General features: G+C 47.3%; 4 protein-coding genes across 11 annotated transcripts in view; 2 read left to right on the top strand and 2 right to left on the bottom strand.

Moving 5' to 3' along the window:
• The window catches only part of LOC120671446 (glycine--tRNA ligase, chloroplastic/mitochondrial 2-like), a 32,156-nt gene extending 30,332 nt beyond the window's left edge, over nt 1-1,824 (bottom strand). For 6 of the 8 annotated variants that reach the window (XM_039951774.1, XM_039951776.1, XM_039951775.1 and 3 more), the window contains exons 1-7: nt 1,499-1,824; nt 1,345-1,395; nt 1,196-1,263; nt 803-884; nt 641-704; nt 407-462; nt 191-268 (exon numbers count right to left, since the gene is read on the bottom strand). In XM_039951774.1, coding sequence (XP_039807708.1) covers nt 191-268; nt 407-462; nt 641-704; nt 803-884; nt 1,196-1,263; nt 1,345-1,395; nt 1,499-1,765 — 666 coding nt within the window. In that variant the 5' untranslated portion in view covers nt 1,766-1,824. Of the gene's footprint in view, nt 1-190; nt 269-406; nt 463-640; nt 729-802; nt 885-1,195; nt 1,264-1,344; nt 1,396-1,498 lie in introns of those variants that run through there. The other 2 variants (XM_039951781.1, XM_039951780.1) reach the window with 2 other exon arrangements.
• Nucleotides 1,825-5,359: 3,535 nt separating this feature from the next.
• Nucleotides 5,360-7,110, top strand: LOC120671451 (uncharacterized protein At4g28440-like). The gene is made up of 2 exons (XM_039951786.1): nt 5,360-5,768; nt 6,546-7,110. The coding sequence occupies exons 1-2, from the start codon at nt 5,480-5,482 to the stop codon at nt 6,740-6,742; spliced, it is 486 nt and encodes a 161-aa protein (XP_039807720.1). The 5' UTR covers nt 5,360-5,479; the 3' UTR covers nt 6,743-7,110.
• Nucleotides 7,111-7,721: 611 nt separating this feature from the next.
• On the bottom strand, nt 7,722-10,916 carry LOC120671447 (GDSL esterase/lipase At5g45950-like). Its single transcript, XM_039951782.1, has 5 exons — nt 9,546-10,916; nt 9,039-9,169; nt 8,498-8,728; nt 8,156-8,408; nt 7,722-8,060 (listed from the first exon to the last, which is right to left on the bottom strand). The coding sequence occupies exons 1-5, from the start codon at nt 10,378-10,380 to the stop codon at nt 7,873-7,875; spliced, it is 1,638 nt and encodes a 545-aa protein (XP_039807716.1). The 5' UTR covers nt 10,381-10,916; the 3' UTR covers nt 7,722-7,872.
• A 323-nt stretch (nt 10,917-11,239) lies between these two features.
• Nucleotides 11,240-13,952, top strand: LOC120671449 (homogentisate 1,2-dioxygenase). The gene is made up of 8 exons (XM_039951783.1): nt 11,240-11,559; nt 11,633-11,866; nt 11,960-12,039; nt 12,349-12,516; nt 12,588-12,763; nt 12,882-12,951; nt 13,059-13,213; nt 13,310-13,952. Exons 1-8 carry the CDS (start codon nt 11,375-11,377, stop codon nt 13,604-13,606), a joined length of 1,365 nt encoding a protein of 454 aa, XP_039807717.1. The 5' UTR covers nt 11,240-11,374; the 3' UTR covers nt 13,607-13,952.
• Nucleotides 13,953-16,376: the final 2,424 nt, after the last annotated feature.

The following is a 16,376-nucleotide window of genomic DNA, read 5'->3' as shown; positions in this document are numbered from 1 at the left end:
AACCTAGTTCCACCTGGATGGTCTAGTTTTCTTTTTCTGTTTCTGAAAGAAAAAGTTTAACGAATGAGTGTGTATTGGTCTAGTTTGCATTCTTGGCACATCCAAGATATGTACACCAAACAGCCGTGTGGTCCCCGTGTGATTTGGAGCGGAAATCATGAAATAATGCATACTCTTTTGTTAGATCTACCTGCTGAAAATATGTGAACTGTGTGATTTCCATGCCATCCATCCAAACCTCCCAGCCCAGTCCCCAAGCACCAAGAACCTGTCATCAATAAGAAGAAACATCAACATGATAATATACGAGACTAATCAAGTGCAAAAACAGTTATACTTCAACCAGGACAAGGGCCGGCATTAAACAAAAAACAAAAAAAAACACCCGAAGGAGGTAGAAATTCACCGGACTCTCCCAGTTGTCTTCAACAAAACGAATGTCATGTTCACGAACATTGATACCTGTGAGACAAACAATTAAACCAATCACTGAATTCATTTATGTTCATAAAAATGTGCAAGAGGGAACATTAGAACATTGTCATGCATCCTTTGAGCCTTCCATTAATAAAAAAAACTATTCTTCCTTCTTGTTGCAAAGTTTGTAATAGAACTGAAGCTAGATCATATTTAGTAATACCTATCGCTGAAAGGCTATACAGAAAGAGATCTTGTGAATTTCCAGGATCAGGCTTCAAAATTACCTATTGGCATGAATGATTAAATACCTGAAATCAGCTAACGGATATGGTTTGGTCAATTCAAAAAAAGAAGATATGGAGTATCTGAAACTTGAGTCAACCTGAAACTGAGTATGGCGTTGAAGCCTATTGGGATTGTCCCCGTAGCGACTATCGTCTGGTCTTATACTTGGCTCCACGTACCTTGAAGAAAACATTTGCGATAGAAATTGGAGCAGGATGTGACCAGATAATAACTGATATGAAGTGCATCTATATCAGTTTCATTAGGGCCTAGTATTAGCCTTATATATAATACTGTCATAGAGAGAGTACGTGGTCTGAATACTTTGAGATTGCGAGAATTAGTTATAGGGAGATTATTTTGAGCCAGTCATGTATATCCATTGATAATTTATAGAGCGCAATGAGGAGGAATTTAAACAAAAAAAGGGGGGGTGAGTTGAGTTGCTTTACACATTTTAATATGATGAGGGATGGGAAGGCGAACTTACGCAACGTTCCATGGCTCAGGACCTAAGACCCTAAGAAATGTCAAAGGATTCATTGTGCCCGCTCCAACCTGGAGTTTAGTGGTCGATGAAAGCAATGCAATCCAATCCAAGGGGGTGACAATGCGGAAGAATAGAACAAGGTAGGTTACCTCGGTGTTGCTGCACTGCATGACAGCGCATCCTACGGAGGCCCAATAGTCCTGGGGGCAGAGAAGATGAGTAGGTGTGGTGTGGTGTAGTGTGGTTTGTCAAGTTAATTAATTAGCGGGAAGGGGGAGCGTTGATCAAGGACTTGAACTGAACCTGGAGGCGCTGGATGGCCTGCTGGAAGGTGAGGACGGAGGAAGCGGGAGGTCCCCGTTGGTTGGCGGAGGACACGGCGGAGGAGGAGGCGTCACCGTCTGCGGCGGCAGGAGCAGAAGAGAGGGGGAGGCGAGGGCGTCGGCGGTGGCGGTGGCAGTGGCGGTGGCGAGGAGAGAAGAGGGCGGGGCTTGGAGGAGGAAAAGCGGCGGAGGGAGTCAGTAGCGCCTGGGGCCGGCAAGCGGCGATGGGGGAAGGCGGAGGAGCCATGGTGAAGGAATGAGCATGCAAGGAGGATAAGGGAGGGAGGGGGGAGATAGATAATTGAGGATAGAGAGCGAGCAAGCAGGAAGAGGAAGACGATGACAGGCAAGCAGGCAGGCGGAGGCGGCCGCAGGACTCACTACGTGTTCCTGCACTGAAGACGTACTTCCGCTTCATCTTTCCCAGGTGCGCGTTCAGCTGGAGGTTACATATACATACGGTAATAAACAAACAACAGGCAATAGTTTCGACAGATACAAAGTTCTTTGATTCTATTGCTTTTATGCACTTGAGCAATGAACGTAGTCATATATGACTTGCGTACCTAAACATAAGGCAATGAATTATCACTAGTTCACAACAACACGCATACAGAATGCCTCTTTCCTGGCTTATTTCACTCATTCACTTCAGCGCAATATATGTAGATCTATATCGCTGGAAGTTTTCCAAAACTGCGTCGATCTTGCATCCGGCACCTGTCATGTCATGCCTTGTGTCGATATTGCGGTTTTTTTTTGACGCGGTGTGAAACTGACATTACCCAGGGTCATCCTTAATGTGTGTGTCTGACGCGGTGAAAAATATAAACGATGGCAGCTGTCGTCCTTCACTCCCAAAAAAAATGGAGCGCTGCTCAGTGCTCGCCGCGTGCCCACACTCACAACATCCGCCGGCCGGCACCAACTCCTTGTGCGCTTCTCTCGGCAGCCAGCCAGCCACTCTGCTCCATTGCGGTTGCAGCCAGTTTACCGGCTAGTGCGCCTATTCGTGCATGGGCAAAAGGCACCTGCAATAGCTTCCCAAATGGTACATTCGTCAAGCTGCCATTCCGAAGCTCGCATACTAGTGCGACTGTGCCACCGTGGGGATGGCCTTCTATGCGCCCTCCGGCGCTTCCTCTGTGTCGACCCCCACGCTTGCCAGGCCAAGTACAAGGACATGATACTACTCTACCAGTAAGAATTTGCTTGTACACACTAATACAGCACAGGAGTGCGTATGGATGCAAAAATCAATTAGTCCTAAATCTAAATACTCCCTCATTCCCCATTTGTAGGGCGCACGAGCAAATAACACAGGTGCCAAAGATTTGCATTGATACTGTGAAGAGCAAACGGCATCGCTTTGATCTTAGAGTTGTTGCATGGAAATGGAATTCTGCATGGCGGCATGTAAATGTTCTCCCGTCGCGCGAAATTCTGCAAGCGCTTATTTTTTCCCTCGCCAAATCTAAATCCCTTTCCTTCAAGCGCTTATTTTTTTCCCGTCGCCAAAAACTTTCCCGTTCTCGCGCTCATCCCTCTCAGGAGACGTCAGTTCCCACCGAAATTTTGAATTGCATCTAAAATTTTCAATCCGCGCCAAAGCAAATGGAATTCATGTGCACAGATAGGCCTGCCCAGCTATCCTGTTCCCATCGCCACTCCTTTCCTTCAGCTCCACTTAGCCATGTCAGATCCACACCCTGTTCATGGAATTGATCTCAATGTTCCAGCGTCAGAACGGACGATCTCGCTGCCGTCGTCGGAAAGGACCTCGTTGCCGTTGGAGCGGACGATCTCGCAGCCGTCGTCGGTGAGGACGACCTCTTTGCCGTCGGAGAGGACGACCTCGCCGTCGTCGTCGGAGAGGACGACCAAGTTGCCGTCAGCGCGGGCGATCTCGCCGCCACCATTGGAGCGGACGACCTCGTTGCCGTCAGCGCGGGCGCCATCACCATCGGAGCGGACGACCTCGCCGCAGCCGTCGTCAGAGAGGACGACCTTGTTGCCGGCGGCGGGAGCGCTAGCCATGGGAAGAAAACAGAAAGGATCAGGATGGAATGGATGGAGAAAATACAGAGATCGGTCCATTTTTATTCCCGTCGCTGGGCTGCTCAGCTTCTGTGAGTTAATTGCTTCCGTGAGTTAATTCATAGTAACAAATACTAAGGCTGCACGTCTTATATTGGGAGAAAACCTGAAAATGATCATGCGCCCTACAAATACTAAGGCTGCACGTCTTATAGAAGCAAATATGATCATTTTATCTTTTTATTAATTTGTTCTAAAATTTCTAAGATGGCTTATTAATTTGTTCCATAGATTCTAAGATGATTTGTTTTTTAAGACAGAAGGAGTATATATATACTAGCAACTATATATGTATACTGCTATGAAAAGCTATATAAATATATTGATTAGCGTATTTTCAGAATGTCTGTCGCACAATATAGCTACGATCCAAACAAATAGGATAGATAGACAAAATAATAGAGGCATTCATCTATACTTTTGAGCCAAGCAAAGAAAGCGATTTAGAGCATCTCTAAGAGTGCCCAAAAAATACTCCTAATAATAACTTTTGGGTAAAAAACTGAAAATCAAAACTCCAACAGTGGCCCAATCCTCTACCCAATATTTTGGCTCGCCCAAAACAAGCACTCTCCGGACCCAAATATTCAATGGCGCTCGGTCGCTCCCAATCCCGAAATTCATCGCCGATGCCCGCCGTTTCTCGCTTCCCGCACGCCTCCCCCGCGCGTTTTCCCTCCTAGTCGCGCCATTTTCCTTCGTCATCCTACCAGTTTAGCCGCCGCCGCGCTCCATCCCACCTTCCAGAGCCGCCTGCCATCCTTCGACACCGCCCCACCCGTGCCCTTCCTTCCCTGCCGCACCTCAGCCTGCCACCTTGCTCCCAATTCCCTTCCGCGTCCCCCGTCCGTGCGATGAGGACCAGCCGCGATGGTGCGCCCCACACGGTCCCATCCTGTCCATCCGCCGCCAGATCCACTCCTATGAATCACCGATACTTCACTAACCCAGCCGTACCCGTATCCGATACTTGCGTATCCGATACTTCGATACTCCGATACTCTCTCTATACTACCACTATGTCGTTTTTTAAACTCACGTATCGCCGTATCGCCGTACCCGTATTGCGTATCGGTGATACATAGATCCACTCCATCGACGGCGGCGGCTCCTCTCCGCCAAGAAGAGTGCCGGATGTACGCAGGAGCGGAGCCAGGAATTTGTTTTTTTTCATTATTATGGGAGTCCAACCATGCTAATTTATATAAAAATTTAATCAAAATTCAAGTTTTCAATGTAAATTTAGGACCCAGGGACCCCTGTCTACGCCCCTGGATGTACGGGCAGGAGCTTGCTGCAGGCCAAGAAAAGTACGTTCCCATGCGTTTCTCGCTCATTTTCCATCCCTCAACGCGTGATTGATTCGAGTCAAGGTGCCTGGGGGTGAGGTAGGAGGGGCTCGATCTTTTTTTTGGGAAAGTAATTTTGGAAACTGTTGGAGGAGTTGCTTTTTTTTACTCCCAATATTTTTTGACAAGATTTCATAACCAGAATTTTTGGACTCTAATTTTTTAGCACTCTTGGAGATGCATGTGTTCTTTTCTGGTGGAGCGAATTGACTGTCACCTTGGCCCGTGTGGTGTGAATTCATCAACAAATAATGGAGACGGACGGGCGGCCCACGCTTCAGATGCAGCCCAACTAGTCTCTGGTTTCGGCCCAGCCCACCATGCCACGCATGTCAGGCGTCGAATCGCCTTCCGCTGCTGGTGGCGTGGCGTCTTGTAGTACCCCCACCCCATCCCACCCCACCTGGCAGTTGCCGAGACCCCCGACAGCAGCAAGTTGTCTTCTCGTATCCGCCGCCACCAACTGCAACCCCGCCGCCGCCGCCGCTAGGGTTTAGGAGGGAGGATCACCGCCGATGTCGACGCCTGCGAGGCGCGGCTCCTTCCGCCGCGGGCCCCCACCCCCCGGCACCGGCTACGTGCGCCGCGGCCCCCCCGCCGCGCCGGTGCCCCTGCGCAAGCCCGTCTTCACCACCATCGACCAGCTGCGCCCCCAGACGCACGGCCACACCCTCACCGCCCGCGTCCTCTCCGCCCGCACCGTCCTCGAGAAGCACTCCCCGCACCTCGGACGCACCCGCGTCGCCGAGTGCCTCGTCGGAGACCACACCGGCACCATCCTCGTCACAGCGCGCAACGACCAGAGTACGTACCGCCCCCGCACCTCCTCCTCGTCTATTACTATTCCTTGGCCCTTGATCACCAGTCGTGCCGTCGACCCATCTGCAACCGGATCCGTTAACTGCTTTGTCTTGGCTCTACTGGGATTCGATCTGGTACCATTGCAGATCTGTGCACCACTGCATTGCATAGATCTCTGTGTGTGTGTGTGTGTGTGTGCGCGCGCGCGCGCGCGCTTCTTATCACGCCGTTGTAATATGCCGCTCCTGTTACATGACCCGTTAGGTGTAGTTCGCACTCCAAGCTTTTAAGTACTCTATAATAGGCTATGTAGCCTATATATAGCCTCTGCTACTTGTTCACCCATACATAGCCCCCGCTACTTGTTCACTCTATATATTTGCATAGGACTGGCGTTTCACACACAGCAATTTTTGTTATGTTGATTGATCTCGTACATGCTTTAGGCTTCATTGTGTTCAATTGTGGATGACTACTAACACATGTCGGCGCTAATGACATAGGTGTACGCTTTAGTGGCCATGCAGAAACAACCGGCCCACCAAACATGCTATTTGGCTTTTTTTTTATATACCAACATTATCCGTTATACCTTGCTAGCTGAAGTCCGCGTAATACTTGCGTCATTTCAATTCATTAGTTTGGTATATACCATGATGAAACCTTATGTAAATGTGTTACGCAAGTAGTTTTGTGATATTCATCACTGTTGGTGTAATGTGCACAATGTGACTTGCGACTGACCTAGCCTTGCTTTATTTCCTTTTCTTGGGGGGACAGTTGACCTTCTGAAGCCGGATACGACAGTGATCTTCCGCAATGCCAAGATTGACATGTTCAAGGGGACCATGCGGCTGGCAGTGGACAAGTGGGGGAGGATTGATGTGACTGATGCTGCTGACTTCAAGGTGAAGGAAGACAACAACATGTCTCTGGTGGAGTACGAACTGGTGGACGTGGCGGAGGAAGATGATTGAGTAGAGTCATATGACCCTCTGTTGAATGAATTCAGGCTGTGGACATAGATTTCAGTAAGGCGACCGTAGCAGTAGGCTCCTTTTAGTTATCCTGGCGATCGGAACTTGTTAGCTTTAAGATATGTTGAAGAAGCAGGATAATTATGTACAGCAGCAGCGGCAAGCACAGCTGCAGCAAGTGGTCTGTCTGGCTGTTGCTTTCCGAGGCGAGGCCTGGTCTATCTTAATGCTATTCTCTCATTGGGTGTTTATGAATCAGTTTCTGTTTTGACGTCTGCTTCAAAGCCTTTGTAACATGGTGATGGTGATGGGTGATGATAATGGATATTGTGATGTTTTGATATGTTGAGGTGTTGATCTTACTAGCATCGATAAACTGCATGTGCGTTGCAAAGCTAATTTGCCTTGTTTTCCGGCTTGTTTGTTATTGTTTGGTTGCCCTAATGTTGTCCTTGCAGAGAGGACTGTAGGGAGCATTGATTGCATGATCCTGATGAACACCTGCCTGTGTGATGCCAACACGAGCAGAGGGAATGATCTGCAATCCATGCATCATCTTATAGCACTACTACATCTACTTGGCTTGGTTTGCTTAGACTGATCTCTCTACACAGATTCTTTGGAGTGACAAGGAAGGAACTGCCAGAGGCTGCCAAGACGTGTCCTGCCTGCCCACTTCCAGCTGGCCGCCTCAGCAAACCATCTCTCTGTTCCGGACTCCGGCAGATCCCGTACCTCTCCCTGGCGGAAACCAAAGGATATAGCCATGGTAACTGCCCTCGCCTTAATCGCTATTCCTCTCGCCTACTACACTGGGGAGCTCGTTTCAGGGCCTACTACAGTGGGGAGCTAGTTTCAGGAAAACAAGATATGGCTTTCTGGTGTGATTCCATACATAGCGATGCACATTTCTAATAAGATATCACTAATCCTATCTATTCCATCATCATCAGCATCACAATACGGTTTGTCACTTTGTGATACAAATGGCCATAAGGGCCATTCAAATTCAGCTATATATTAACTCTAGTACATTTGGATACACATGACTCCGATAAAAACTAGCCGCCCCTTCATGTCTGAGTCTGGTGAAGCTGTGACTCCAAATCACGGCCCTCTCTTCACTCAGTCTAGCTATAGAGTTCTCTAATAGAATCCATCATCACGTTCGCGAAATGCTGGTTTGTCCTCTCTGTTGGATGGACAGCATCCCAGTATAAGTACCTGCTGGGGTCTCCACATGTTCTTCGCCCTCGGCATGTTTGCCCTACTTCAATTACCCCTGATCCGCAGCACCCTCTTGATACTTCTGTTAGGTCTACCATTCCAAAAACACAAGCAATCAGATAGCTAGGTCATAAAAAGATTACTTCGATCTTGTGCCTGCTAGAAATTAAGGGAAATGATGCGTACCGAAGGTCTTAGGATCCACTGTTGCGGCATGTATGGTTGTATACGTATCTATGTATGAGGTTCTAATTTGGCGCTGATAATTTATGAAACTCAACAGTTGAACTAGCTTCGAGTTGAATGAAGCTGCAAGCTGATTTAATGTCTCATCACATCTGTCCGATCCTGTGCCGACCAAAGTTCGGGCAATTGGCAAGCAACCCATTGGGGGCAGTCCAACAAAAACAAATCTCCTTCCTCCAAGCATTATCATAGCCTGAGATATATGGTAAATATGCGCTACAAATTATAACGGAGAAGGAGAACATATATACCAGATGCTTGTTCGAAAAGGGAGATGCGTACCTGGGTGTAATTTGCAACACGTGTTATCAGGTGATTCTCGTACATTTCCATACTAATCGCATTCGATCGATTTGATGCAAGATAGACAGAAAGCATATCATTTGTACCAGAGCTTATCACAAAGGTAGCCCTGTTAATAAGTCGCTCTGCTCTTCTTGGTCCAAGCAATGTTCGGATGAGTAGCTTGTAACGGAAAAGATTGCGCAGTTGTGCAGAGAATGACACCACATTCTGTAAGTAGGAAGCTTAGCTGGTTAGTAGTTCAGAACCTCAAAGTAACCTTGCTCACAGCACTATGTATAACATGAAGATCAAAGAAAATCTGCTCTATTGCCTCATCTACTGTATCTATGGTACTGTAATAAGTAATAACATTTGAATAATCTGATTTGATTTTGATCTTCATCAAGTCTATCATAGCTTTATCAGTGAAAAGAATGAATCAATAATTTTTGTTTTAATCATGTGACACACTTGGTTGGAATTTACAAATCTGTTAAGGTGGATCTTACTGCATTTGCATTGTATTATGATCACTTACTATTCTGTTGGCAGTGCTGTCGTCGTATCCAGAGCCTCCCGATGCAAAGCTTACACCCCTCCTGAGCTGGGCCAGCCTCAGGCTTGGGTCAAAGAAGCCTGGAATAGTTCTCCCTATACCTAGCTTCTCCGCTGCATGACATCAAAGCTCTCAGTTAAGTATTCTTAAAAGTAGGCGCCATGGAACTAGGACAATACGTTTCTTTTCCTGTATTCTTCTTTGTTCAGGCAGAACATATATATCCCCTGAGCATCGTATATCAACTATCCAGAGGAGGGATATGTTTGCATGATTTTGTAGAATTACTGTTCATAGTTTGCTTCCTTTATCCTAGAGGTTGTAGCTAGCTGTTTCCTTGCTGCATATATTTACTGATGAAAAGAGCCTACTGCATGCGCTTAATTTTGTTGTACCGCTATGCATATCTACTCCAGTCCATGTTGTGAATCAAAGAAATAGTACGTATCATAGGCAAGAGCAGATGCAGAGAATATGCATTTTTTTTACCTAACATATCTGTGGCTAACCGGCCATTGGTGAATCGGCCAGTGGGCCTGCGCCCGTAGAAGTTCAAGCCGTAGGGCAAGAAATTTGCCCTGGCTGTGGTGGGCAGGTGGTTGTTGTTTCCAGGGTCCACGGTTGAGTCCCCAAGTACAAGGAGAGTGGTGCAACCCGTAGTGTGGTTGATCATTCCGGGTGTTGCCGGCGCAGGAGAGTCCTCTGGTGGCACAACCAGCCGCGGCGGTGCTGGTTCCGGTTCCGGTTCCGGTTCCGGTTCCTGCTTCGGTGGTGCTGGATCCTGCGTAGGTGGTGCTGTTGGTCGTCGATGTGGGGATCCCCGTTGGCGTGGCGACGGAGGCGATGGCCCCGGCGCCTGTGGTGGGGTTTGCTGATCTGCTGGTGGTGGCTCGGGAGATTGTGGTGATGTTGCTGGGGCGTCTGCTGGTGGTGCTGATGCTGTTCTTGCGCAGTGCAACTCCCCAATAAGCAAGGCCACTAGGACCAGAAGTTGAAAACCCCTCATGGCTTGCATTGGATTTTGTGGGAGGGAGGTGAATCCAGCAGGCTTGTGCAGCAGTAGCTCTAAGCAAAATCCCATGTATATATGCAAAGCGAACGAGAAAAATGCGGTGCCCTGTGAAAGCCATGAGGTGTGACAACTAAAGGTGATTTGGTGCCTGTTAGGTGGGAGCTGGTTGCTCTGGGCTACTTTGTGTGAGCTTGCATTGGCTGCTAGCTTAGCTGTGTTCCTTGGCCTTGAGGCTTGAGCTGAAAAGGAAAAATAGAAATGCAAATCTTCTGGACGGAGAAACTGTGAAGTAAATAGGCTAAATTTGTCCATCTGTATATATACTAGTGACGAACGAGTCAGCTTTGTGGTGGGAGTTGGTCTTGCAAGTTTTTGGTTCTCAGACTGAAGTTCAAATCAAGTTGCCAACGAAGCCACTGCACTTTGGAGTGTACAGACTAGCCATGGGGATGGGGCTAGCTAGTAGCTTGAGCCTAGCTCATTAGGTTGGTATCTTGTTATGTTTGCTGTAAATGTAGCGAGTGTTTTCAGTATGGTATTTCAACTGCGATAGATGTAACTGTACCTAACTGGTGAATGGGAATGCTGTTTGTTTTGGAAGGAACATAATGCTAAGGTTTTTCTGATAAGTCTGTATCTTCTCGCAAAATTCCAAACCATTTAATAATAATGATAATCTAATTTAATGTGGTGAAAATGGAAGGAATACTGGAGAAGCAACAGCCCAATCGATCTATGAGGATGAGGATAGACATGTACTTCCAGCAAGCAAGCAGTCAAGACTGAACTGAAGACTGAGGCTCTGTTTAGTCCCCACCCCGTAAACACAAAAAACGCAAAATTTTGCGAATGAATTTTATTAATTTGAAGTACTAAATTAAGTCTATTTACAAATTTTTTTTGCATGGATGGGCCGTAAATCACTAGACGAATCCAATGAACCTACTTAATCTATGATTTGGAACAGTGATGCTACAGTAACCATCCGCTAATTATTGCTTAATCATGGATTAATTAGCATCATTAGATTCGTCTCGCGATTTACAATCCATCTGTGCAAAAAGTTTTGTAAATAGATTTTATTTAGTACTTCAAATTGGTAAGATTTCTTCGAAAAAAATTTGTGCATGAAAAAGAACTAAACAGGGCCTGAAGAGAGTCCATGTATGTATTACAGTACAGGAAGGAAGCTGCTGCTGCTGCTGGTGGCTTGGCCGTGGCTGCGTGGCAGTTGCAGCAGCCAGCACAGACAGCAGTCAGCAGGACAGGAGCCTTGCCCCGCTCGTCTCCTCCTCCGCAATCTGCCATGGCCGCGCAGGAGGAGGAGCAGCTGCGCTACCTCTCCGGACTGGGCAACACCTTCTCGTCGGAGGCGGTGCCGGGGTCGCTCCCCGTCGGCCAGAACAGCCCGCTGGTGTGCCCGCGGGGCCTCTACGCCGAGCAGCTCTCCGGCACCTCCTTCACCACCCCACGGGCCCAGAACCTGCGCACGTACGCCCTCTGCTGCTTCTGCAACCGCTCCATCATCCATCAGATTCAGATTCAGCTTCTTCTTCCGCTGCAGGTGGCTGTACCGGATCAAGCCATCGGTGACCCACGAGCCCTTCCACCCCCGCCCAACCGCCCACGGCCGCCTCGTCGGGGAGTTCGACCGCTCCACAGCCGCCGCCACGCCCACGCAGCTGCGCTGGAGGCCGCCCGAGGTGCCCCTGGACCCGCCCCTCGACTTCATCGACGGCCTCTACACCGTCTGCGGCGCCGGGAGCTCCTTCCTCCGACATGGATACGCCATCCACATGTTTGTTTTGTTCTACTACACTGGCGAATTGCCCCCACACTTAATTTTGAGAGATTTCACTCCTCATATCATGTAGTACTTGCTCTAATCTAGGTACGCTGCTAACAAGTCCATGGACGGATGCGCCTTCTGCAATGCGGATGGTGATTTCCTCATTGTTCCCCAGCAAGGAAGTAAGTCATCGTCTCTGATTACCTTCCTTCAGAATCTCTTCTCTGCTCTCTCTGATAGGCTCACCTATAACAGCTTAATAACTTTGTTGTTTTCAAAATTCATTCGCATATTCTTTTGTCATCATCAGACCCAACAGCACCATAGCAGTAACCATCACATGCTTCTGTTGTTCCCTCAAATTGAAACAAACCAAAACAAATGATGTTTGTATTTTCGGTGCAATCTCTATTGATGACGCACACGCATGCCTTCTCTTTGGAATGGATACACAACACATGCTCACTCTCTTCTTTTGCTATCAAGCCCAGGGTTGTTGATCACAACCGAATGTGGAAAGGTGCTAGTTTCACCTGGCGAAATTGTTGTGATTCCTCAAGGCTTCCGCTTTGCCATTGACTTGCCTGATGGCCCCTCACGTGGCTACGCTTCTGAGATTTTCGGCACCCACTTTCAGCTCCCTGATCTTGGCCCAATCGGTAGTACTACCTCATGCGGCTTCCCTTTTCCAATTGTTTTGGAATCAGAATCTAATTATGTCTGTCTGCAGGTGCCAATGGTTTGGCTTCACCAAGGGATTTCCTTTCCCCCACAGCATGGTTTGAGCAGGTCCACCGCCCTGGGTACACAATAGTGCACAAGTACGGTGGTGAACTATTCACTGCCACGCAGGATTTTTCTCCGTTCAATGTGGTTGCATGGCATGGGAATTATGTCCCATATAAGGTAGCCAATTGTAGCAGTGCTGGTGCCTCTTAAGTCCTTTTTCTTTCACTTGTTATATATAATAAACTGTCTCTTTTTTTTTACAGCGACTTTTTCTTTTCTTTTCTGTTCCTTTCAGTATGATTTGAGTAGGTTCTGCCCATTTAATACGGTCCTATTTGATCATGGTGACCCTTCAGTAAACACAGGTAACTGAATTTCTTCCCTAAGTTAAATTGCATAATTCATTCCTGGCTGCATCTTGAGGCCTACTACTAACCATGTGTGAGGGTCTGCTTGTTCATTTGATTTGCAGTCCTTACTGCGCCAACTGATAAGCCTGGTGTCGCATTACTTGATTTTGTAATATTCCCACCTAGGTGGTTGGTTGCTGAAAATACATTCCGCCCTCCATACTACCATCGCAACTGCATGAGTGAGTTCATGGGCCTGATTTATGGGATATACGAGGTAACATGCATCTGGATCAATATTGGACTCTCAACCAGCTGTTATGTTATGCTCAAGGATGATACACAATGCAATGAGCTGGTCTTATATATGCAGGCTAAGGCTGATGGTTTTCTCCCCGGAGGTGCTAGCCTGCACAGCTGCATGACACCACATGGACCAGACACCAAGACATACGAGGCAACGATCAGCCGTGCTGATGCCAATGAGCCATTCAGGCTCAGTGGTACGCTGGCGTTCATGTTCGAGTCTTCGCTCATCCCTCGTGTGTGCCGGTGGGCTCTTGATTCGCCGTATCGAGATCTTGATTACTACCAATGTTGGATTGGATTGAAGTCCCACTTCTCACATGACAGTGGAGCCACAGCCAGCGAGCCTGCTGCAAGTCCATAGCCGTCGTGTTGTGTAAAAGCAAGGCAGAATAATAGAGACCCCAGCTAGGGGGGTGGTCATAATCTGTATGTAATAATAAGCTGCAGTCTGTAGTATAGAATATAACAGATGCAAGCAAGCAAGCAGTTAGCATCTGCGGGTAGATAGATTGCACATATGAAGGATCCGATGTTTTATGTCTGAAACAAGCAAGCAAGCATTGGCTGGCTCCTGAGGTGTTTTAATTTGTGGTGCCATGTTGATCGAGAAAAGGGGGTTCCGAGGCAACGTAGAGTGCGACTTGCATTGTGAGAGGAAAAGTTGTGGCATGGATGGAATATATGTGATATTTTAGCTGTCGGTTTCACAAGCTTTGTGCAGGCAATGCTAGTAGCTTATCTAGGAGTAGTAGGGAGGGTAGGTGTATTGATTGATTGATTATCTGCTGATTGCTGATTGACAACCTCTGCTAAGCTCTGCTCTAACAAACCTTTCAAGTGTATATACTACAGTATATATTGCTGTAAGCAACACGCACGATCCTATATTGTGTTGACTCGTTAGTGTTGCAAGTTGTGAAGCAAGATAAGAGTTTACGATTTCAACAGGCTGACCATGTTTAGCGTTCTGCATCAGGGACTGATTGGGTTGGATATGATTGGACTGCAGTGCATTGAACTGCGTCAGAGTTACGTTGGTGAGTCAGCTAAGCAATCTATCTTACCATATATCGTCCTTGAAATGCAACCCGACTATAGATAGCATAGCAACGGGTACAAAATATCCTCGTACCTGCGTATACCAAACCCGATGGACGCGAATATGGGTCTGAGTTTGTACCTGCGGGTATAAGCGCGGTACAACTCTAAACCTAATAGATATTTTCTAATGTGTTTCAAAAATTGATACCGGATCCGTAAACCTGCGAACAATAACTTTGTGATGTATCATATATGAGATTAGTTCATTTATTTGCTCAGATTTATTTGTTTCCTTAAATAAATAGTGTTGATATGTTGTTTGTTGGGCTATAATTTCTTAGTGCGTAGATATAGAGCCGCATTCATTGATATATTAATATTTACATACTATTAAAATTTGTTTACGTACTTGATTTTCTAAAACTTGCTGGTACACGGCATTCCAGCAGTGGATATCTGTAGATAGCGGGTACGAGCGTCGTTTCCTATCCGTAGCGGGTTTCGGATGCGGGTGCGGTACATATTTTAGCATGAGGGTACAGATTTATGAAGTTTATATCCACTCGAATTTTACCCGTTGTCATCATTAAATGCAACTAGGTACAAGCTGTGGCATCTTTTGCTGCTGATACATGTATAAATGAATGGATACCTGATGAAGAGATAGATCTGGAGACATAGCATTGGCATGGAATCCAACCACCTGATCTGAATTTGTCGAAGGGAGTTTTTTTTAAAATAAAATAATCCAACAGCATAATTTTTTTTGCATATCTAACATTTTTTGGTCTCGCCGGTTGGCCTGGCCACGTACATTGGCGTGATATGGAGCCGCCTTTTTGCTTTTTGGCCTTTTTTGTGAAAGATTTTTTACATTCAGACCTCTTGAGAAATGTTTTGCATTTTTTAACCTACGGGGTCGGCGCCACGAGTCGCGGCACCGAGATAACACGTCTTGGCACCATGAGTCATGGCACCAAGGTAATACGTCTCGGCGCCATGAGTCATGACACCGATGTCATGGCCTTGCGTCACGTGGCAATCCGAGGTGGCGCTGATGTGGCGCGGCTCGGCGCTGTGGATCTTGGCACCAAGCTCGGCATCATGTATCTTGGCACCGAAATTGGCGTCATAGAGGCCACGCCACCCCTTCTCGCTTAGTCCCTCGTCGTTCGACCCGCTTCGTCTAACATGTCCCTGACCTCGCGCCGCCACCTCCGCTCGCCTTCCCCAGCAGTGCGCCGGCTGTCGACCCTGCCTCTTGCTCCCCCGCTTCGCCCTGGTGGGTCATACTCGTAGTTCTCAAACATGAAGAATCTCATGCCGAAATAATCGCCTAATACCTTCGACTCCACAAGCTTGCGCAACGCAGAAGCACACTGGGACATGGATTCCTTGAGGTATGGTGGCTTTCATCTTACTCCATGGGATGTATGTCAGATCCTGAGGGAAGACATGGTGGCTTGTGCGGTACGCCTAATTACATACATACGCAGCAATAATACACATAATATAGACCAAATAGTGCATAAAAATTGAGGAGGGGAGAGAGGATACCTTGCTTTTGAAGATCTATGGATTGATTCAAACTTGCCAAGATCAAATTTTTGGTTAGATGAGTTTGGGCGAGCGGGGGAGAGACGAAAAGTGACGAGGGGTAGAACAGATGGATGGAGCCTTGGTCAAGAAGAAAAAGGGGGCGCTAGGATATGGCAGCCACCTCGGCGCCAAGATTTGTGGCGCCGACATCTAGCCACGTCGTGCCACGCAGTCACCAGTTCTGTTGCGGGCCTCGGCGCCATGATCGATGGCGTCGAGATGTGTTACCTCGGCGTCACGCGTCATGGTGCCGATCTCCTAGGTCCAAGAATGCAAAACATTTGTCTAGGGGTCTACATGTGAAAATCTTTCAGAAAAATCCAAAGAGCAAAAAAGGTGGAAGCCAAGTATCAAGCTTGTCACACCATCCCCGGCAGCGTGACAATTCTAACCTTAGAAACTTTATAGCTTTTTCATATGAACTCTTGATTTTTTGTATGAAACTTTTTAGTTTCCAATTTTTTCACTTGAAGTCACTAAAATATTTAAAT

This window comes from Panicum virgatum, chromosome 4N, assembly GCF_016808335.1.
Source record: "Panicum virgatum strain AP13 chromosome 4N, P.virgatum_v5, whole genome shotgun sequence".
NCBI lineage: Eukaryota > Viridiplantae > Streptophyta > Magnoliopsida > Poales > Poaceae > Panicum > Panicum virgatum.
This window is presented reverse-complemented; position numbering and strand designations above follow the sequence as displayed.

What these genes read in the sequence shown, in the direction of transcription:
- LOC120671451 (XM_039951786.1), top strand. Translation starts at nt 5,480, where the DNA reads ATGTCGACGCCTGCGAGGCGCGGCTCCTTCCGCCGCGGGCCCCCACCC. An exon ending in CACAGCGCGCAACGACCAGA is followed by an intron (nt 5,769 to 6,545) that starts GTACGTACCGCC and finishes TTGGGGGGACAG; the next exon opens with TTGACCTTCTGAAGCCGGAT.
- LOC120671449 (XM_039951783.1), top strand. Translation starts at nt 11,375, where the DNA reads ATGGCCGCGCAGGAGGAGGAGCAGCTGCGCTACCTCTCCGGACTGGGC. An exon ending in CGGGCCCAGAACCTGCGCAC is followed by an intron (nt 11,560 to 11,632) that starts GTACGCCCTCTG and finishes CTTCCGCTGCAG; the next exon opens with GTGGCTGTACCGGATCAAGC. An exon ending in TGACCCTTCAGTAAACACAG is followed by an intron (nt 12,952 to 13,058) that starts GTAACTGAATTT and finishes TTTGATTTGCAG; the next exon opens with TCCTTACTGCGCCAACTGAT.
- LOC120671447 (XM_039951782.1), bottom strand. Translation starts at nt 10,380, where the DNA reads ATGGACAAATTTAGCCTATTTACTTCACAGTTTCTCCGTCCAGAAGAT. An exon ending in GTTAGCCACAGATATGTTAG is followed by an intron (nt 9,170 to 9,545) that starts GTAAAAAAAATG and finishes GATGTCATGCAG; the next exon opens with CGGAGAAGCTAGGTATAGGG. An exon ending in AGTGGATCCTAAGACCTTCG is followed by an intron (nt 8,061 to 8,155) that starts GTACGCATCATT and finishes TTGGAATGGTAG; the next exon opens with ACCTAACAGAAGTATCAAGA.